At 50.5% G+C, this 21944-nt stretch overlaps 1 protein-coding gene and 1 long non-coding RNA gene across 8 annotated transcripts in view; both read left to right on the plus strand.

The window, feature by feature from the left end:
• ARSG (arylsulfatase G) overlaps positions 1-21944 on the plus strand; it is a 118262-nt gene that overhangs the window by 75162 nt on the left and 21156 nt on the right. For 6 of the 7 annotated variants that reach the window (XM_036837987.1, XM_036837992.1, XM_036837989.1 and 3 more), the window contains exons 6-9: positions 2340-2477; positions 10449-10645; positions 12100-12180; positions 21411-21519. In XM_036837987.1, coding sequence (XP_036693882.1) covers positions 2340-2477; positions 10449-10645; positions 12100-12180; positions 21411-21519 — 525 coding nt within the window. The remainder of the gene's footprint in view (positions 1-2339; positions 2478-10448; positions 10646-12099; positions 12181-21410; positions 21520-21944) is intronic. The other variant, XM_036837993.1, reaches the window with a different exon arrangement.
• LOC118887266 lies at positions 16610-18395 on the plus strand. Its single transcript, XR_005017942.1, has 2 exons — positions 16610-16804; positions 17732-18395. It is a non-coding gene; the product is annotated as an uncharacterized LOC118887266 (long non-coding RNA).

The following is a 21944-nucleotide window of genomic DNA, read 5'->3' on the forward strand; positions in this document are numbered from 1 at the left end:
AAAGCAGGAAACAAATCATCTACACTGTGACCTGAACTACCTCTGTATTTATGCCTTTAATAGCCCTAAAGGAAATACGCCAAAATGGTAACCATGGTTCATTCACTCTGATTGTGGCATTAAGGAGTTTTCATTTTTTTCCTCTCCCGTATTTTCCAAATATTCTGTAATGAGCATGCAGTACGTTTATTATCAGAAAAAGGTAATAAACCTTATTCAGGTAATAAAGCAGCCGAAACCAGGTGCTGTGCTGTTCAGACGGTGTACTGGGATTGTTTATAACGTTGCAGGTGTCTGAGCTGCCCGGGGAAAGCGTGTCTCAGGTGGCTTATTAATAACACAATAGTTAGTATAATAATGGCCATTTGTTGAGAAATTGTTACATTCTAAGCACTCTGCGCTCTTATCCGTGATCCACCGGACCACTGAGTGAGGCAGGTGTTTCTCCTGACTGTCCAGGGAAGGAAGCTTACCTGGTGGCCCAGGTCACAGTGGAGTCATGAGAGGGAAGGATGGAGAGTCCCGTCTGGGTCTCTGAGTGTGGAGCCCAGGTCCCCTCTCTCCTGACCACTCAGAGGGTGGTCGCTGGACCAGCATCATCTGGGCGCTCGCTAGAAATGCAGGTGTTCAGACCCCTCCCCGAGGTCTGCCTTTTCACGAGATGCCCAGGAGATGCAAGAGCCTGTTGGCAGTGGGAGGAGTGACGTCGCCATGTGAGAACCTGCCACTGCTCTCCTCACCGCCGGGCGCCTGGGGCTCACACCTGTGGCACCCCTGCCATCTCGTGCTGTGGTGACCACAGCCGCCTGGTCCCTTTTCCATCTGTGTTAAATCAAATAGAAGAAAAGTGTTGGCTGAAGGAGGAAAAGGGGGAGAAGGTTAGGGATGATAGAGCAGCCACAAGATCATCCAAAGCTGGAAGATTGGACACGAATGATGAGGTTAGCTTTGTGACACCTGGGACAGCGCTCTTTTTCTCTTTTTTATTTATTTATTTATTTATTTATTTATTTATTTATTTATTTATTTATTTTATTTATGGCTGTGTTGGGTCTTCGTTTCTGTGCGAGGGCTTTCTCTAGTTGCGGCAAGCGGGGGCCACTCCTCATCGCGGTGCGCGGGCCTCTCACTATCGCGGCCTCTCTTGTTGCCGAGCACAGGCTCCAGACGCGCAGGCTCAGTAGTTGTAGCTCACGGGCCGAGTTGCTCCGCGGCATGTGGGATCTTCCCGGACCAGGGCTCGAACCCGTGTCCCCTGCATTGGCAGGCAGATTCTCAACCACTGCGCCACCAGGGAAGCCCCTCTTTTTCTCTTTTTAAAAAATTGTGGTCCTTGGTGATTATTTACCCGTCTGACCTTGTCTCTTAAGCTTCCGGCACAAGTCTGTGTGCACATAGATGTGTGACGGGGGCTTTCATTTCTTCCCAAATTCTTCCCTGCAGCAGGAGGACAGTTTCCCTACCCAAGAGGCCCCCCGTGACCACCCTTTTCTCTCCATTTTTCTCAGCTTCTCTTCCGGTTCTCTGTGGCCCTCAGGACAGAGGGCTTGAGTTTGTATTGCATTCCTAGTATGCTGAGTAGTGTGAATGCTAACCGTTCCTTATCCCTGTAAGAGGCCCGGGCAACCCCGCGCTTTCCATACGGAAAGTCAAGCTCTGAGAGTTTAGGTAACTCACCCAAGATCACAGCCGGGGTCATGATTCAGCTGCTCTGCTGGGCCATTCGTATGTCAGATTCATTTCCATCTGTAAGACCAAGGGCTGATTTTGTTTTTTTCCAGGAGATACAATTGGTTTGACCCTCACTTTTTCCAGTTGCTAAAGTTTCTCCAAATTCTCCAAACATGGTTTGAAATTCCAAAGTTGTTCCTAACCATCTGTCCTCTTGTCAGACGTCTTGTCACACAAAGTCCTGACTGTTGACTTGGGAAAATACCAAGCGTTGTACCCCATGGACGGAAGTCATGATTTAAGGGGGTCAGTGGAAAAAAACAGGGCTACTGATTGCCTCTGGGACTCTGCTGTGTAATGTAGTTTGTTTAACCTCAGTCTCTCCGCCAGCAAAATGGGTATAATCATATCCCTAGCTCAAAAAAGTCGTGAGATTTACAGAATGGCCAGGCTTGTCCAAGGAGCATACACGTCTATTCAAAGGGAATAGAAGAAGGTATTATATTGGTTTTGCACTTGGAGGAAATGGCAGACTGGAAAAATCATTTGAGGCCAGGCTATTAAGTGTTTGGTATTTATGAGCCTCAGTGCATTAAAGCGTTTTGTTTGACTCCATGACTGCTTAGGTCGTGGGAATGAGTGCTCTACCATCTGTGATTTCCACACAGGAACCTTGAGAAGGGCTGTTACTCTGACGTGGCCCTTCCTCTCTATGAAAACCTCAACATCGTGGAGCAGCCCGTGAACTTGAGCGGCCTCGCTCAGAAGTATGCCGAGAAGGCTACCCAGTTCATCCAGCGGGCGAGGTGAGCCCCCCAGGGTTGGCCACCATGGCGGAGTTCCATTGCCTGACAAAGATGCATGCGTGCATGTCTCCTGGAAATAAAGCTAGAAAACAGTCTGTCCTGGGGTCTCCAGGCCTGGGTTACAAGTGCCTCGGGTAAGTTCCCAGGGTCCCTGCTCAGACCACACTCTGCCATCATTGTCAGGTGTCCTCTCCTGCTAGCGTATCACCTCCCTGAGGGCAGGGTCCATCCACTGTCTTCTGGGCATTCAAGGTGTCTGTTGAGTTCATTAGTTGACAGGCTATGTTCGTTTCTTACGGCTGCTGTTACAAACTGACCACGAACTTATTGGCTAAAACAATAGCAATTTATTCTCCTACAGATCTGGAGGCTGGATGTCTGAAATGCGTCTTATGGGGCTAAAATCAAGGTTATCAGAAGGGCTGTTTCCTTCTCGAGGCTCCAGGGAGGATCGTTTTTTGTCTCTTCCAGCTTCTGGTGGCTGTTGGCATTCCTTGGCTATGGCGACATCATTTTTTTTTTGGCGGCACCACTGGGCTTGCGGGATCTTAGTTCCCCAACCAGGGATGGAACCCGGACCCTGGGCAGTGGAAGCGTGGAGTCCCAACCACTGGACCACCAGGGAACTCCTGGCCACATCATTTGAATCGCCACTTCTGTGGTTCGCTTGCCTTGTCCTCTTCTGTAGTCAAATCTCCCCCTGCCTCCTTCTTATAAGGACATTTGTGATTACGTTCAGGGTCTACTGGGACGATCCAAGATAATCCCCCTATCTCAAGATCCTCAACTTAACTGCATCTACAACGTCCGCTTTGGGGACACTCAAAGATTCCAGGGATTAGACCCTGAGTATCCTTGGGGGCCAGTATTCAGTATAACACACAGGGGTCCAGCATCTACAGGGCCCAGGTAACCTGCAGCGGGAAGCAGGCTGACTTTGAGGCAGTAGGGAGTGGTGGGGCCTGTGGTGAATTTGGAGCACCTGTCCCATCTAAGGCCGCCTGCTGCTGCTTTGTGGGAATGGGGGCCTGGCTTCTCAGGCCTTTCCATTTCTCAGGAAAGACAGGCTACCTGGCCCTTGGCAAATCTCCTGATCGCTAACTGTTAGCAACCACTGATTGCAAATAACAAAAAGCAGAAACCCCAGAGCCATACCACAGTGGGTCTCTAGCAAGCTGTCTCTGTGCAAGAGCTGCTGGTTTACAGCCTCTGTCAGATCAGAGATCAGCACAGAGAGTAGATTGTGCGAGACCACAGTCAGCTCCCAGATGACATACACTGACCTTGGGGTGCATGTACATAGGTGGCGGGGTGCAAGCCCAGACACACACACACGTGCACACACACGGTCACCCCACCCGCTGCCTCTCTCATGTGCACTGGTGCATCTTTTTTTTTTTTAAAGATTTTTTTTAAAAATTAATTAATTTATTTGTTTTTGGCTGTGTTGGGTCTTCGTTTCTGTGCGAGGGCTTTCTCTGGTTGTGGCAAGTGGGGGCCACTCTTCATCACGGTGCGTGGGCCTCTCACTATCGTGGCCTCTCTTGTTGCAGAGCACAGGCTCCAGACGTGCAGGCCCAGCAGTTGTGGCTCACAGACCCAGCTGCTCTGTGGCATGTGGGATCTTCCCAGACCAGGGCTCGAACCCGTGTCCCCTGCATTGGCAGGCAGATTCTCAACCACTGCACCACCAGGGAAGCCCAACACTGGTGCATCTTTCTCCCAAGATTGCATACTCTCTCTCTCTTTTTTTTTAGGCCGCGCCATGCGGCACACGGGGATCTTAGTTCCCCAACCAGGGATCGAACCCGTGTGTTGGGAGCATGGAGTCTTAACCACTGGACTGCCAGGGAAGTCCCAAGACTGCAAACTCTTCAAGGGCCGGGGAACACTTTCCAACACGTCCTTTGGTATTTTCCATGGCCTTTGCCTAAGTGGGCAGGAGAACGTGTGCTGCACACCTGTCTACTTGCGCAGAATTAAAAATAGACTCCACCTTGGGATAACTGATCTCATCATCTCCTTGAATGTGCAAGAATTCCCCCAGCCCCTCGCTCCACCACGCTGGACTTTTCTAGGGAGAAGGGCAGCTGGGAGGGTGGAGGTATAGCCATGTAGTAGATCCATTTCTGGTTGATCACACGACCTGCTAAAGGCCCACATTCTGAGAGCAGCCCCTTAGGGCTTCAGAGATTGCATCTGACCAGTTTTTCAGGGCTTTCTGAGAAACACTGTTGTGTTGGTTTGTTCATTTTTGTTTTTTCAGATGGTTGATATGAAAAGTGCAAAGCCCCTTCTCCCACCTGGGGGTTTGAGCACGTATATGCTCCCTGGATGGCTTTGGGCCCCGGTGCCCTATGACAGGTGGTCGGTCTGTGGCTGGTGAGGAAGGTCTACCCCAGCTTTTGCAATGAAAGCCCGGTGTTCTCAGGGGACGGTAGCGGGTGGCAGCCGGCTGGGGACTGATTAACTCTGAAGAGGACGTGGTGCTGTTCATCTACCACTTAATTAACCAGCTGAAAGACAAATCAGCGAACAAACTCTTTATCACAGGAAAGAGGGGAAGAGTTTGCTAATTTATTAATTAGTTATTAAGTGAAAAGTCACATGAATCCTGTTGGCTTTTTGCTTGACAGAAAATAATCCTCAGGCATGCTGATTTCTTTAGGATTTGACTTGCCAATTCATCCATGATTTTTGAAGTGTCAGCAGAAAAGCCCCCAGATCTGTGCCGTTTTCTCCGCCATGACCCCTTACACCACCTTGACTTGTTTGTCAAAACTACCGGGGGTCCCTGGAGTGTGGTCTCCTGCCCCTGCTTGGCAAGAGGGTCTTCTCTGAACGTTTTTCCTTGGGGCTTCACTTGAATTTAGACCCCTGACCTAGCAGTGATGTTGAAGGCTAATTCTTAAAAAAAAATTTTTTTTTAATTGAAGTATAGTTGATTTACATTTTTGTGTTAATTTCTGCTGTACAGCCAAGTGATTCAGTTATACATATATATACATTCTTTTTCATGTTCTTTTCCATTATGGTTTATCCCAGGATAGTGAATATAGTTCCCTGTGCTCTACAGTAGGACCTTGTTGTTTCTCCATCCTGTATATAATAGCTGACATCTGCTAATCCCAAACTCCCAATCCTTGTCTCCCCCACCTCCCCCCACCCACTTGGCAACCACAAGTCTATTCTCTGTGTCTGTGAGTCGGTTTCTGTTTCATAGACAGGTTCACTTGTGCCATATTTTAGATTCCATATACAAGTGGTATCATGTGTTATTTGTCTTTCTCCTGAAAGCTAATTCTTGATTCGAGTTTTTTAAACAGCAAAGCTCCGAATTGGCAAAAAAAAATAAGGAAAAGAAAGGAGGTAGCGGATGGCCTGGGCGTCTGGGCTTCTAGGTCATGGAGCTGGCTGGTCCTCTGCTCCCTACAGGGTCTAGGACGGCACATTGAACCTGAGTTGGGAATACAGGGCTTGATGGGCAGAGCGTATTGGGGTAGGTGTGAGGTGTAGTTGAGGATGTTTGAAATCGGAGTGTATGGTCCATATTCCAGGGAATTCCGCACTTAGAACTAGGTCCTGGAGAGGCACAGAGGACAAAGAAGCCCCAGCCTTCCTGGGCTGGAGCCCGGGACCCACATCAAGGGCTTGATTCCTTCTTCTCCTTCACCCAGCCCCTCCCCCCGCATTGCTCTCCCCCTGCTGGTCTAAGCCTCCTGCCCCTCCTCATCTCCATCCTCACCATCTCCCACCTAAAGCGCACCACCTGCCACCCACCTCACGGCTCCGGGTTCAGCCTGAAGATCATTCTGTCCTCCTGACCCCTTCTCTCTTCTTTCTCCTGTTTGGGTGTTCCGATGAATAACGGGTGAGGACATGAGTGACTGCACGCACCGCTGGGCAGTGGGACGGCTGTCCTCCTCCTGCAGCCTCTCCCTCTGCTGTTCTGTCTGCCTTGAAGGGCGACCATGCACTGTCCCCCTGGAGCCCCCCCGTCCTTCGGGCCACACTGTCTCAGAGGTGCCTCCCCTCTCCCCCTCACCCCCGCCCAGCCTGGGTCCCCTGTTATGCTCCTCCACAGAACCCCGTATTTCTCCTCCATCATCCCTACTACTGTACATTTGTAATAATGATCTGATTCATTTCTTAGTTACATCTTTCTCTCTCCTGTTTCCAATTGGATGTGAAGCTGCAAGAAGGTGGAAATCCTGCTTCTGTGTTTGTAGCTCTCTCCGCAGTGCCTGGGGCTTGGTTAGCGCTTAATAAGTATTCATTGAATGAGTGAATGAAGAGTGAGTTGCTTGATCTGGCGCCAAGCGTGTGCCGGTGTTGTGTTGGGAATACACACGTGGATTAGATCTGTTTCGGCTTTCGAGCGTCTCCCAGGCTAGTGGGGAAACAGATAATGTTCAAAAGCTGGCTTTCGCGTAGGCTGCATTATCAATACTGATCAATTCTCTGAGGGAGGGGCAGCAGGGGCTAGGGAAGAGGAAGCCACCTGTGAGCCGGGAGCAGAGAGGGATCTTGACGGCTTTGGAGTGGGATCTTAATGGATTAATGGATTAAGTGTTTGCAGGCAAGATACCAGGCAGGGTCCTGCCGGGAGAGGAGTGAACAGGCGCAGGAGGCCGTGAGGTGGCCCTGGAGTGGGAAGGACGGCAAGGCTGGGCGGGAAGGCCGCGGATGCCGGGCTGCGGGGTTTGCACGGCCCGCGGGCTCACGGAGCCCCGGTGGGCTTCTGACCCGGGAACTGTCAGGTCCAGTCTGGGTTCCAGAAGGTTCTCTGTAACGCTGAGGCCCAGAGGGTGACGGTGAGATTGGGGAGGCGGGGGCGAGTGGCTATTGCAGCGATGCGTTCCAAAGAGACTCCTGGACCGGTCAGCCCCGGGGGCCGCTGCGGGGGGAGCCGAGGGAGCCCGGGGGCAGCGGGGCAGGAGCCGAGGGAGCCCGGCTCGAGGGCAGCCCTGCCGCCACCTCCAGGCCTGGCTCTCCTGCCAGGAGCCCACTGGGGACACTTCCTGAGAGGTGGGCATCCCTCACTTGCCATTTGCTATTTCAGGTCAGGAGATTTTCTCCAGACTTGGCTTCCCCAGGTCTCAGTCTCTGTGCATCTCCACACCGCGCCCCACCCCCCCTCTGCTGGAATGTCCCCTCCAGCGTCTTAATCCCTCTGATATCTTAACCCCTTTTGTTAAATCTGAACATGTTCTTCTAGCCTCCTTCTGTGCTGGTGAATAAACACACACACACACACACACACACACACACACACACACACACACACACGTATATATCTATATTTAAATAAAAATGAAATCATACTGCCTTATAACTGGCCTTTTTTTTTTTAAAGCACCAAGTCTCCTCCACTTTTTTTTTTTTTTTTTTTTGGCTGGGCCGCGTGGCTTGTGGGATCTCAGTTCCCCAACCAGGGATTGAACCCGGGCCACGGAAGTGAAAGCCCAGAACCCTAACCACTAGGCCACCAGAGAACTCCCCATCCTCCACTCTGTATTTGCCATTCAGCACAGGGGTGGCTCAGGGGATAGATGCCCCCAGGGAGCTAGTTTGTGTGGTTTCTGCAACGTGCCATCTTTATGAGTTCTAGCATGGTGTTAGGATGCAGGGAGAGAGGTACTGCCCTGGGTACCACGGATGCTTACTACTGCAGACTCGTATTATTCATACTTATTAATAAAAGGTAGCACTTACGAAAAGCTTACTACGGCATTAAATACTCACAGCTGTATCGGGGAGGCATAGCTGTCACCACTGTGGAGACGACAGAGGTGAAGTGAATTGCCCAGGGTCACACGACCATGAAATAAAATTCCAGGGATCCGACTGCCGGTCTCCAATGCCCGTCTTCCCTCACCTTCACAGCCCAGGGTGCTAACAGGATTTTGATAATGGGTGGGAGTTTGCAGGATAATGATGGGGGTGGGAAGAGGGTGGGTGATGGGACCGCGCCCCCAGCCCATAGGTGGCGATGAGCTGATAAATGTTTAACAACCAGCACTCAGGAAAAAAGCCCTGATTTGCCCATTTCTGTGGCGTAAATACTCTCACTGCGGCTGAATTCAAGATATCAATGAGATGTCGCTGACCGTGGGGTTGGGGAGAGATGTGCGGTAGCACCGCATCATACGGTATTCCCACCGCACAGATTCAGTGGCCGCAAAGTAAACTCCAGGGCATAGATAATATTAAAATGTGGTAGAATAATTAGGATGTGATAAATCGTGCAAGTTTATTACCTTTGGGTTTTTTTTTTCAGTTGATTTACAATGTTGTGTTAGTTTCTGTTGTACAGCAAAGTGAATCAGTTATACACATACATATATCCACTCTTTTTTAGATTCTTTTCCCATATAGATTCTTTTACAGAGTATTGAGCAGAGTTCCCTGTGCTGTACAGTAGGTCCTTATTAGTTATCTATTTTATATATAGTAGTGTGTATATGTCAACCCCAGTCTCCCAATTTATCCCCCCCACCTTTGTTTCTAATATCATTTATTTAATGGTAAGTTGACTTCATTTAATTTTTAATGGCAGCCATGTTTAACAACTGGCCTGCAAAATTCCCGAAATCTGAGCCAGCTCCACCCAGCATGCTGCTGCCATGTGGTATTCACCTGCAGATTAGGACAAGGCATCCCCGCTGAGTGTATGCTGACGTGTGCCAGAGTGCCCAGCTCAGCCAGTGGATTGTGGGCTGGCATTAAACTCCCATTCGCTCTCTCAGCAGGATGTCCTCATGCTGAAATTGTGCACAACCTACACAACTGTACATGATCGTCTTTGGGAGATCAGGCAACAGACACTCTTAAATCAGCACCATGCAATAGCGCTCTCTGCAAGGAAGAACATGTTCTCTCTGTGCTGTCCAGGAAATGTGGCTCAGGCAACTGAGACACCAGATAGAAGGACAGGGAAAGAGATAGACATAGATAGCTAGATAGATAGATAGACAGATAGATAATAGATATATGATAGATGATAGATAGATGTAAACTATACATAGCATAAAATTTTCCTTTTCAATATATATATGTATAACTGAATCATATTTCTGTACACCTGAAACTAACACAGCTTTGTAAATCAACTCTACTTCAATTAAAAAAAATTTTTTTAAAACATCTTTATTGGAGTATAATTGCTTTACAATGGTGTAAAAGAGTCGCGCTTCTGTCACCACCCTATGGACTCGCCTGAAGTTCCCCCCTTGCCCTCCCTGTGTCCTCTGAAAGATCCCCCACAGGGGTGGGCTGTGGGAAGGGGCTCCCTGAGGGTCCCTGCTGCTGCCCTTGACCCTGCCCCTGGCCTGGGAATGCAGGTGGGGAGCAGGCAGGAAGCAGAGGCCCTCCCAGGGGAAGCTGCAGGATCAGAGCAGGGGCAGCCGGGAGCCTGGCCTCTACCAGGACCTTGATCTAGACGTTCCCAGCTATGGCCTTGGAATTCCCTGTGGTCCGTTTCAGTCATCCGTTCATCTCCTAGAAAGAGCCAAGGCTGGGAATGGAAACGATGGCCTGGATGCTGCGAAAGAGCAGCTGAAACTTAAAAATATGTTTGAACTGGACGTTAGACTGAAGCTGCCAAGAGCCAGGGCTATGCTCTCAGCCAGACCTTAGTTTAAGCCCAGACTGGGTCGCTTACTAACCTTGGGTAAGTCTCTCAGTTTCCCTGAGCCTCTGACGCTTCATCCGGAAGAGGGAACTTGGGGGGTTTTATGAGGATGAATTCAGGCAACGTGAGTCATGTTTAATAAGCTCTCGGTAAATGCTAAAGGGCAGAAGGAAGTATTACAATTACTCTCAGTCTTTAACTAGCTTTATCCCCCCATTGCCTTTGCAGGCTGTAGACGGATGTGTACTTCCTGAGCACACAGGGTGGAAGGGGTTCTGGGCTCTTCTCTGAGGCCACGGGACCCTTCTGGAGAGTCACCTCCGGCTCTCTCGTTTCAGTGCCAGCGGAAGACCTTTCCTGCTCTACGTGGGCCTGGCCCACATGCATGTGCCCTTGTCCAGGAACCTGCTGTCAGCAGAAGCCGGGGGTCGAAGGCCGTACAGCGCGGCTCTCCGGGAGATGGACAGCCTCGTGGGCCAGATCAAGGACAAAGTTGACCTCACAGCTAAAAACAACACATTCCTCTGGTTTACAGGTGAAGTAGTAAAACCCAGCCAGCCTCACTCGGCTCTAATGGATAACCCCACACACGCCCCACTCCAGAGCAGAGTCTGGGCGAGTGACCCTCTTCAGCTGGGCAGGGGGCTTGCCTGGAACTTGGGGCCCTGCTCGCGTTCGTTGGCCTGCGTGCTGAGCAGCCGTCCATCGGGGCCACCAGGGCTGTGCCCCTGGAAAGGCTTGCACGGGAGAGCGGGTGCCCTGCTGGCCCCTTGGGTGCTGATCAGGGCCATCTGGGTATTGCCCTTAATTGTTAATGAGTGACTTTGACATTGTGGACCTCTGTAATCCTCGGGCAATTCCAAGAGTCCTTCTCTACCGTCTTCCCCCATCCCAAAGGTTGCCACCGTTCAGCAGGTCACGTCTTCTGGCTGGGTGGCGCTGGACTAGTGAGCTGTTTAAAGGGCCCACACAGGCATCACTGGTCTCGGGTCCCTGTCTGGAGCGAGAGTGGTGGACACTTGGGTTTGAATCTCTACTCTTGGGAAAGTTACTTTATTTATTTTTTATTTTTTATAAATTTATTTATTTTTGGCTGCGTTGGGTCTTCGTTGCTACCTGCAGACTTTCTCTAGTTGTGGCGAGCGGGGGCTACTCTTCGTTGCGTGGGCTTCTTGTTGCGGTGGCTTCTTTTGTTGTGGAGCACGGGCTCTAGGCGCGCGGGCTTCAGTAGTTGTGGCTCGTGGGCTCAGTAGTTGTGGCTCGCAGGCTCTAGAGCGCAGGCTCAGGAGTTGTGGCGCACGGGCTTAGTTGCTCTGCGGCATGTGGGATCTTCCCCGGGCCAGGGCTCGAACCCTGGTCCCCTGCATTGGCAGGCGGACTCTTAACCACTGCGCCACCAGGGAAGTGCCGGGAAAGTTACTTTAACCTCTGTTAATCCTCTCCTTCCTCATCGGCAGAATCGAGCCAACAGTCAAATCTATTCCGTAGCACGTTGGGGCATCAGGAGGTGATGTATGTGGAGCGCTGTGTGCTTCACAGGGGCTCGAGAAAGAGTTGCTGGGGCTTCCCTGCTGGTGCAGAGGTCAGGACTCCGCGCTTCCACTGCACGGGGCACGGGTTCGATCCCTGGTCGGGGAACTAAGATCCCACATGCCGTGCGGCCATAAAAACCCCCAAAAAACAAAAGGAAAGAAAAGAAAAAGTTGCTGGGCTGAAGATAATGGTAATGGAATTGCTGAGCCCATATCCAAAGGCAAAAGCCTCAGTGTGGGGCGAGCTCGGGGCAGGACAGCCCACCTCTCTGAAAGCCCATGGGAGGCAGCTCCCTCTAAAAGGTCCTTCAAGGGTAGGGTTGCATGTGTTTTCACAGGTCCTTTTTCTCTCCAGTCCCCTGCTGTGCACAGGGATGTGGGACCCGAGAGAGAGAGAAGCGGGCGGAAGCATCCTCCAGCCTGTTGACTGCTGCGTGTTGCTTCTTTTGGTTTCTAGGAGACAATGGCCCGTGGGCTCAGAAGTGTGAGCTGGCAGGGAGCCTGGGGCCCTTCACTGGATCGTGGCAAACTCGTCAAGGTAGAGGCTCACAGCTGGGGTTGGGGCATCTCCCCGCGGGTGCTGAGTCCAGGCTGGGGCATGAGATCCGGCCTCTGGGAGGACCAGTTTATAGCCGGGTCTTGGGACATCACTGTGAAATAGGGACAGATTACTCACAGCCACTAGCTCCCAGAAAAGAAACAGTTTGGCGCGGAGAAAGTTCATGTTCACCCGGGGGGGTTCCCCTTCCTTCCCTCCCAGGGCAGCGGCTCGCTCCCTGACAGGCCAGTCCAACAAACATGCTTCGCCTTTACCTTCATCCTGATGCCCTTGCTCTTCCTCCTTCCTTTCTTTTCTTTCCTTTTTTAAAAGTCATCCCTCCATCCATCCAAACATTAATTCATTTCATTCATTCAAGAAATATTTAATGCACAACTATGCAAGGTTTCTATATGCATTATCTCTAAACCTTAGTGAAAGGCAGGTAGTAATCACTCCATTTACAGCTGAAGAATGAGAGAGGCTAAGTAACTTGCCTAGGGTCACACAGTTTGGGAGGACAGAGCCAGGCTTGCTACCAAGTTAAAGTTGGTGATCTTCCCACTACACCGTACTGCCTCTCTTGATTTAAACATCCTTCAGCCCTCAGCTCAGCGCCCATCTGCTGGGAAGTTTTCCCCAAGAGGACCTCACTCTCTGAAAGAGCAGTCCTGCTGGGGACAATTCGGCAGTATGGACCAAAGTCTTGAAAAATATGCATGCTGGGCGATGCATTAATTCCTCTTTTAAAGAATTTGTCTTCAAGAAATAGTAAGCCCAATGATTTTACGCACAATGATGTGTGTAAAAGAATGCTCGTTGCAGTAGGTTTTTTTTTGAAAAAAATAGTTAGACATAACCCAAGTGTCCAGCAAGAGAGGAGTGCTCAAAGAAATTATGATTCACGCATTTAGAGAAACACTAAGGAACCACTGAAAATGGTGCATATGATTGACCTGGAAACAGTTACATCAAATACTTTCCAGTGAGTAAATCAGGTCACAAAACCATATGTAAAGTACGATTTTATTGTATAAAACTAAGTGCATGTATTCTCGGAAAAATCTTGTGAGAGGCAACAAAAGGTATCGATAACACAAGATTAGCAGTGATTACCTCTGGGTAGGGAGGAAGGGTTTAAGTGTAGTTTTTCCCACTTTTTTTTTTTTTTTTTACCAATTAAAAAATTTTGTTTTTAATTTTTTTAAATTAATTTTTTTTTTAGTGAAAAAATTAAAATAAAATTTTCAGAAGGTGCTTGTATCCGAGGGGTTCAGAGGTGGACTTGGCAAGATTACCCCCTGGGGCTGGGTTTGCCCTGCTGTCTGGCTGGCTTCTGACCTGTGGCCCCAGCTGTGTCCAAGTCGGAGGACACGACTTCCCTTTCATATTAGTCTGGCAGAATATTCGTAGTTACCTAGAAGCTAGAATTTTCGTGTGTCCCACGGCTAGCTGTGAGAAGGAAGTGCTTTACCCTGGCGTCCCTTGGATCAGATCCCTTGAGAACTTTCCAGGTGAGTGGCCGCTGAGTTGTGGCCACATCTCGTGTGTGGACATAAGTGGTGGAAGTCAGGAAAACGGGGTGCTGCCCAGTGACCAGACGACTTCGTCCCACTGGGTGCTGGCGTTCCTCTATGCATGGATCTGTCTGGCCCATCCAGCTCAAGAGCGCTGTAATTTAGTTCTGGTTCCTGGAGAGCTGGACCAGGAAAAGACGCTAGGACCAAAAGTGGTGGAAATGTGTCCGGTAGCTGCAGCCACAGCCTAGAGAAATACAGTGCCAACTGGGAGTGGTTTTTTTGCATTCGCTGATGATAATTCCTCCTCTCTGTACCTGGGGTACCCTCGGGCCAGGCTGCCATCTTCAATGCTCAGTTAGAAGAGCCTGGAATCATTTTTACTCTCAAGAGTAAAAGTCCTAAAGGCACAGAGACCAAGGTTGAGGGGATAAAAATCTGTCCGTAAGTGGTCCCTCTGTGGGGATCTTTCTGTTTCCTAAGAAGACGACCTCTGATCTCCTATCTGAGGACCTGCCTTGTCCTTTCTCTTCTCCCGCTTAGGAGGCAGTTTTAAAATAGTGAACCAGTTTACGGGTGTGGACTGTAGCCCATTCTTCGCGGGAAGAACTTTATGAGAAACACATGTATCAGCAGGGCAGAATCCTCCTTTCCTTCTATTTCCTTCTACTTGTTGAGCACCTACTATGTGCCAGGAACTGTGCTCAGTGCTGGGGACACAAAGATCAACAAAGCCCCGGCTTTAAAGAATGACGGTCTAGAGCAGTGTTTCTCAGACTTTAACGTGTAGATGGTCCCCTGGGGATCCTGCACCCAGTAGGTCTGGGTTGGTGATGCAGATGTCGCATTTCTAACCAGCTCCTGGGTGATGCTGGTGCAGCTGGTCCAGGGACCACTCGGAGAGCCACCAATTTGGGATATCCACATCTGGCGTCCTTCGAGTCTAGAACTTTCAGATCTAGACCAGTGGTTTATCAGGTGAGGTCCCAGGACCAGCAGCATCGGTACCCCCTGAGAACTTGTTAGCAATGCAGATTCCAGGGCCTCACCCCAGACCTACTGAATCCGAAGCAACGTTGGGGATGGTGTGGACAAAAATGAGTGCAAGTTGGTGCAGCCACTGTGGAAAACGGTACGGACGGTCCCCCCAAAATTAAAAGTAGCGCTACCACGCAATCCAGCAATCCCACCGTTTATCTGGAGAAAATAAAAATACGAATTCCAAAAGATACATGCACCCCTATGTTCATTGCAGCATTATTTACAATAGCCAAAACATGCAAGTGACCTAAGTGTCCATCAGTAGATGAATGGATAAAGAAGAGGTGGTACATGTATATAGAGACATTTCTATTGAGTCAAAGACGATAAATAAAGGGAAGCGAGTGGCGGTCTGCAGGAACCTCCCCGCGTTCAGACAGTGCCAGGGGGGGGGCCTCAGCAAGCTCTACTCCAACTATCTTGTTGGCCAAATGAGGGACCTGGGGCTGAGCAGGGCAGAGGGCTTCCCCGGGGCCAGCCGTCGACTGAGGGGGCCACGTGGTCTGACCACCACCCGGCTCATTCCTCAACCCACGTTACCACTATCCTCACGTCCTGTTACACCCGACTGACTGCTCAGCTGTCTGCAACGTCCTGTCCTACTTCTCTGCCCCCTCCGTGGTTGTCAGGGAGAACCTCATCAGCCCCTGTGACAGTCTGAGTCTTTCTAAATCTATGGGAGGCAGAGTGGAGAGATGGAGAGAGGGCTTTGGAGGCGTGATTCTCGACTCAGCTCAGGACCTGGTGCCCGGCGGCCCCTGCCCCTTCCAGCCCTGCGTCCTCCTCAGTGAGGGCAGTGGAGACCCGCCTCGCGGGACGGTGCAGGGCCAACTGGGACACTGGCCGGGAGGTGCCGCGCCTCTGCTACCCCCATGCAACTCCATCTCTTCACTCCCAGCCGAAACAAACTGGGGTGGGGGGGTTGAGGGTTCCCACAAAGAGAATAATTGGAAGAAATGCCCTGAGAAAGATTTTCCTGCTGAAGTACATGGGCACCTTAAACAACATAAGGATCACTTCCCAAGAGTTCTGGGCCTCTGGTTTGGAAAACTGTGCTCCGAGGCTGGATTTCCTTCATGTCAAGATGACACCCTTTGTGGGGGGCAGGGCCTTGCACAAATGTTGTGTCTGGATGTGGTATCTGTGGGACACAGCACTTGAATTTGTGGTGGGACTGGATCTGGTTACCTTTTTCTTTTCCCAGGAGATCCTGAAGACGCACTTTGCGGAGGGGTAAACACTTCCCCTTCCTCAGTCTCCAGACTGGCTTCCCGTCAACCTCTCCTCACTGCCCAGGCCACTGCTGGGGGCTCCGGGAAGGCGGGCAGAGCCCTGGGTGGAAGGGGCATGGCCAGGGGGCCCGGGTCACGGGGGAGGGGCTGGGGGTCCCTCTGGACCACCTGCTCTTCTTCGAGCAGGTTCCTTGTCAGTGGGATGCCTGTGTATCCTGCTGTAAACGGGGCCAGTCTCGGGAGCTGGTGAGAGAGAGAAGACAGTCAGTGTTTTCGCAACGGAGCAGGACAGACAGTACCCAGAGCCCTGCTTCTTTCTCCCCGCAGCCGCCCCGGCGCATCAGGCCACACGCTGCCTTCCCCTGTGCCCAGGGCCCCCGGGCCGCCCCCACCCCCTTTCCTGGCTGAACCGCTTTGCTCGGCTGATGTGATGAGGCAGCGTCTCCTGCAGTCATCCCTTCATCCCGTGCTGGAGGGGCTGCTCCGCCGGGCTTGGCGTGCGTCCTGTCGGGGCGAGGAGAGACCGAAGCGGGGGCCAGCGGGCACAGCAGGGCCGCTGGCGACCCCGAGCCCGCGGCCCCCCTGGTTCCCAGCCGCCGGCCCTCCCTTCCCTGCTCCAGACCTATTTCCTCTCCGGGACAGAGCCAACACCTTGTTTGTCCCCTAACTGACGGCTCCTCTGTCTGGAAAATCTTTTCTTGTTTTATTTGAAGAGCAGAACTGTTCCTTCCTCCCCCCCCCCCCCCCCCCCCCCCGCCGGTGATGAGGAAACACGCTGTTGAATTTGGCATCCTCGGCTTCTAGGAGACCGTGGTTGTAACTTGATGCTCTCAGGTGGTTACATAACCTTTCCCGCTGGGAAGTGTGCTCTACATAATGGGCCTTCGGTCCATTTGGGGCAGCGGGTGGGACGGAGAGGGGTCGGGGTTGGGGGGACTGGGGAAGGGAGGGAGGGGCAAGGGAGGGGCTCTCGGCCCCAGCTGGGGGCAGGGCCAGCTACTGGGGACCCAGTGGAAGTCAAATGATGTCCCCTGCCGGGCTTGGAAGTCCCCATCCCCACACTCATGGCCGCCCCAGGGCAGCCAGAGTCCTCGGCCCCAACAGAGGCCTGACTGTCCTGTGTTTCTAGAAAACTAGTGTGTGCGCTCTGGGCAACCTTGGCAAAGGCGTGTATTTATATTTAGAAATGAAGCCTGCTTCTTTAGAAGGTTATAGAACGTGTGCTCCTCAGAACACACGTGTTCCATCCGAGTCACAAATATAAATGCCTCGAGGGGCCAGGCAGGTAGTGTAAACGAACAACTGTTTGTTTTTGTCCATTGTGGCCAGCATTAGGGACTCGGCAAATCGGATCGAGGGCTCTGTCTAATGACATTCAAATTTAGTTTAAAAAGAAATACGATTCGTGCCAAACCAAACTGTCAGGGGGCTGAATTCAGTGTATGTTTTGCCAGCTTGCAGCTTCTGCTATTTTCTATCTGTAGGTAATTTTGTTTTGTTTTTGATCTGCTTGGGGTTTCTTTGGATGGCATTTATTGGGCGCTTCCGTGGCAGGCACTATGCCAAGGGACCTTGCTTGGAACTTTGTATACATTATCTTACGTCACTTTCCCACCATCCCGTGAGCCCAGTACAGTCATTCCCCCCTTCACGGCTGAGGAGACGGACGTGCAGTGACATTAGGAATTCTGCTCGAGGCCTCACCGTGAGAAGGCGTCCTCCCGTTTCCCTTACTAATACTTCTCAACTTCTGGTCCTCAGAGACTGGTGTCAGAATGACTTGGAGTCAGACCCCACCCAAGACTTACTAAATCAGCATCTCTGGGTGTCCTTCTGGCGGCTCCATGTACTAAGAAGTTTGCCAACCTCTGTATTCGCCACACTGCCTTTCTGACTCAGGCAAGCATCGCATTTGGGTCCTTTCCGGGAAGGAGCCCTATTCCTAAGCGTAGGTCGTGGTGAACCTTCCTCAGGCTGCCCTTTTCTCCATGCATCATGGAGTGGCGTTTTCTTCTGTAGCCAGGGAAGAACAAGCAAGCAGTTTCATGAATCATGGTTCTGTTTATATTTTGGTTGCTGAGGCTAAATATTGATTGCTTTAAGTAAGAGGTTCTGCCTTAAGTAGAGTCATGACTAACCGCAAGGGCACTGAAATGCGTTTTCATGACCATCAGACTTGCGCTTCTCAACAGAAAGCCAAACGCAATGGACCCTTTTGATGTGCCACTGCCGCTGATCAAAGTATGAACGTTGCTCTCAACTAACGAGTAGCTTTTGAAATTAAAAAGTGCCTATTTGACTTTGTGGACTTAACCATTGTTCTTACTCACTATAACATGTAGGGTCACATTCACGCTCCGATGGCGCAAAGTTATAAAGCTGTGGGCCATATAAAACCTGTCATTAAAAAGCACATAAGCTACAATTAGTTTCAAAATGCATTGTGTCCACTTTCTGACTCTGCCCCTTGCTCTCTTCACGCTCGGCCTGGAACTGGGCGCGCTCTACATTAACTCACCAGGAGAGCTTTACAAGGTACTGGTATCCAGGCCCCACCCCCGGCCAATTTAAATCACAATTCTCTGGGAAAGGGACCTTGGCATGGGTATTTCTTAAAAGCTAGTGATTCGAATATGCATTTGGGGATGGGAACTGCTGTCCTAAAAGGTCCTAGAAGGTTTAATGGCTGAGGGTGCTGGCTGTGTGGTTAGACTTGGATTCAAATCCTGACTCTAGTGTTTCTTTGCTGTGTGACCTTGGGCAAATTACTTAACCTCTCTGAGCTTCAGCCTCCTCATCTGAAGAATGAGGATAACAGGACTTAGCTCACAAAGTTGTCCTGAGGATTAAGGGAGATGATGCCGGGAAGCACTTAGCATTATAGGTAGGTGCACTTAGCTTGGTGCTTAGGAGGGGCTCAATCAATAGGAGAAATTATTGTTACTGTTATTATTGTGGTTAACGGAGGATGCGTTTCCATTAGTAGGAGCAGGTATCACTGAAGGGCATCAGGGGACCAGGGCCAGCTGCTGTGGGTTTCAGTGTTTGCTGGTGCAGATGAACCACAACAAACACTGTTAGATGTTTCTGATAATCAGATGCTTGGTTATCAGGCATCAACCCTGGGGACCCACAGAGAATGCTGGTCGGATCTTTTAAAGTTGGCCCACCCCTAGCAGTGCCAATGAGATACTGGAATTTGGAGTGGGAAGGTGTCCACGCTCTGGGGGATATATTTTTTATAATTGCTTACCCACACTCTGGACTCTTTTAAGATAAATTCCTTTTGAGTACAAGGCTTGTGGGCATGGCTGGAATATATAATCGTGTCTTTCTGGTAAAGCCAGAACCCAAGGTACAGCCAGGTACCAGCTGGCCAGTCTTGACAACATGGAGGAGGGATTGCTCTCCGCACCCCAAGTGTCCACACCGAGCCGCTTCTCTCAGCCAACATTTTCCTCTCTTTGTCCCAGTTCCTGGTTCTTTGCAGGGCACTGTCCACTCTGTTGACGTATACATGTTTTATAACTGGCCGAATTCCTTCTAACCTCTCCAGCTTTCAACTCTCTGCTGAAATAAGGCAAACGCATTGACATATTTTTCTCTGAAAACGAATTAGGAAAGTTAATCGTCTGAAAAAGAACAGTACAAAAAGATTATGGCAAATGAGCAGAACCCCTAGTGGTGAAGACCAATTAGCAGATTTATTAATTAGGGGCTAGTGTACCCTTCTGGAAACACCCTGGAGTTGCAAACGCAATCCTGGTGCTGACTCTGGACTCTGGCGCCTGTGGCCCTAACACAGTGCAAGCCCTCAGCTTGGGCCTTCTGGTCGACCCTCAGAACCATTGGCTTGTTTCTTCGAATTGAAACCTTTGCTTTTCCTTAGCATCTGGCCTCAAAGGCTAAGCAAGTTCGTTTGAATTTTGTGCTCCATGGACTTGCAAATAAATGGACTCCATATTTTCACCCACCTATTCCCCAAGCTTCCATAGAAACGCCCCTCATGGGTGGTGGTGGGGATTATCTGCAGAGTTCCCGCACATGCAATGTTAGATGCTCCCTCCCCGCTCCTTGGCCTTCAGCTGAAGCATAAGTCATGCATTCCAAGGCCACGTGGGAGTGCGATTTACGCTTGCTGTAGCTCTGGAGTCTCTGTTCCATATGCGTGAATAATTGGGAGTGGGCTCTAGGTATTTATGGGCGGTGTGGCTCTGGACGGGAAGAAAGTATTTGAGACATTTTGGGCCAAGTCAAAGAGTTTCCCATTCGCCCCCCCACACAACTCCACTTGGTTCCGAGAGCCCCACCCCTAAACATAAACAGTCCATAGACATGAGTTGTTTTGTGTATCGTTTCTGACTTCAACACTTGGGGGGACTCCAAAGCTGGTTATGAGAAAATTCCAAGAATGCCGAGCATTTCTGGTGTCATGTGCTGGGCCAGGGACATCAAAGGTTCTGTTCGCTGCAGGGTGAGTGAAAAGTGACGCAGCCTTGGTCTTCTCGCCCCCTCCCTCCCCATCGTTGTTCCCGCCAGCCAAACATAAGGATGTTGCATGACCGTGGTATGTGTGAGACACACACAGCATTTGCCTTGGAAAGGCTCTCTACACGCTAACCGTGTGGAATTCCTGGCTCAGCTGGGATGAGGTCGGGGTGTGTGTGGGAGGGATAGGGATGGTCATGGTTAATTCAACGCAACACGTACTCAGGATGTTTCCATAAAGCATGACCTCATCCCTTCCAGCCTGCTGGTCATCGTTACACTGGTGGTCACTTTTGACTTGGTGGTTACAAAAATAATTCCTTTAATTACCCAGTGGAAATTCGTAGATTGCACGTAGATTGTTCTTACCACCCCCTGAGAGGCAAGAGGTCGGAGCTACCACAACATCGGAAGAGCTCATTCATTCAAAAAAAAAAAAAAAAAAAAAAAGAAAAAAAAAAAAATTAAAGCAGAGTGAACAAAATACAACAACAAAATCTATGCCAGATCAGTTGTTGGGCAGATCGAATAACTGTGGGAATTTCCGCCTTTATCTCATTTCAAATAGTTTTATGTTTCCATCCTAAACATGATCTGTAGGAAGACACATTCATTCATTCATTTATTCAACAGATAGTTGTTGAGCACCTACTATGTCTCGGGTGCACAGGACTGATGCCAGTCTGTAAACAAGCCAGACAATCTGAAGTGGCCAAAGTGGCATGAAGACACTAAGTGACATGATTCCCTAGAGAGGGACAGACACAGCTAGTTACGCGTGTTGAATCCGGTAAAATAAAAGCACGTATTGAAAGAGATTAACTACATGAATAAAAATAGCTCGTTGCTAAAGGAAGTCATTGCTTTGTTGGAATTATCAGAAGCTCTTAGAGAGTCCCCGTGGAGAAGGACTGTTTTCCCAGAGAACCAACTTTCTCCCCTCTTCTCACAGGGGGAAGTCCAGCCAAGCAGACCACCTGGGAAGGAGGACACCGTGTCCCGGCTCTGGCTTACTGGCCCGGCAGGGTCCCCGTCAACGTCACCAGCACTGCTTTGCTAAGGTACGAGACCCAAATTACCTTGAGATGTAGGAAAAAGTCATGGATGCTTGCGTAGCTAGAGACCTCAAACATCACCTGCCCTGGCCGGGTGTCCCCAGATACTTCCCGAACTCAGATTGTAGCAGCGTGGAGCTGCCTGTAGCAGTCGTGCAGTGGGACACTTTTCAAGCCATCCTCTGGGGGGCCTGCCTCTGGGAAGAGGGCGCTGGTGGCCGTCAGTGCTGGGTCGTGCTGGTGTGCACTGAGGACAGAGGGGCTGCAGAGAGGCCAGGAGTGTCCTCACCACGTTTGGCCTGGGCCAAGCTGACGGGGGTGCAGGGAATGGATCTATTGGGCCTGAAGGATCCCTTCTCTGGGGGTAGGGCAGGTGTCCTGGTGATGGCTCTGTCAAGCATGTCACTGGTCATCAGATGGCACAAGAAAGG

Source organism: Balaenoptera musculus, chromosome 20 (assembly GCF_009873245.2).
Source record: "Balaenoptera musculus isolate JJ_BM4_2016_0621 chromosome 20, mBalMus1.pri.v3, whole genome shotgun sequence".
Lineage (NCBI taxonomy): Eukaryota > Metazoa > Chordata > Mammalia > Artiodactyla > Balaenopteridae > Balaenoptera > Balaenoptera musculus.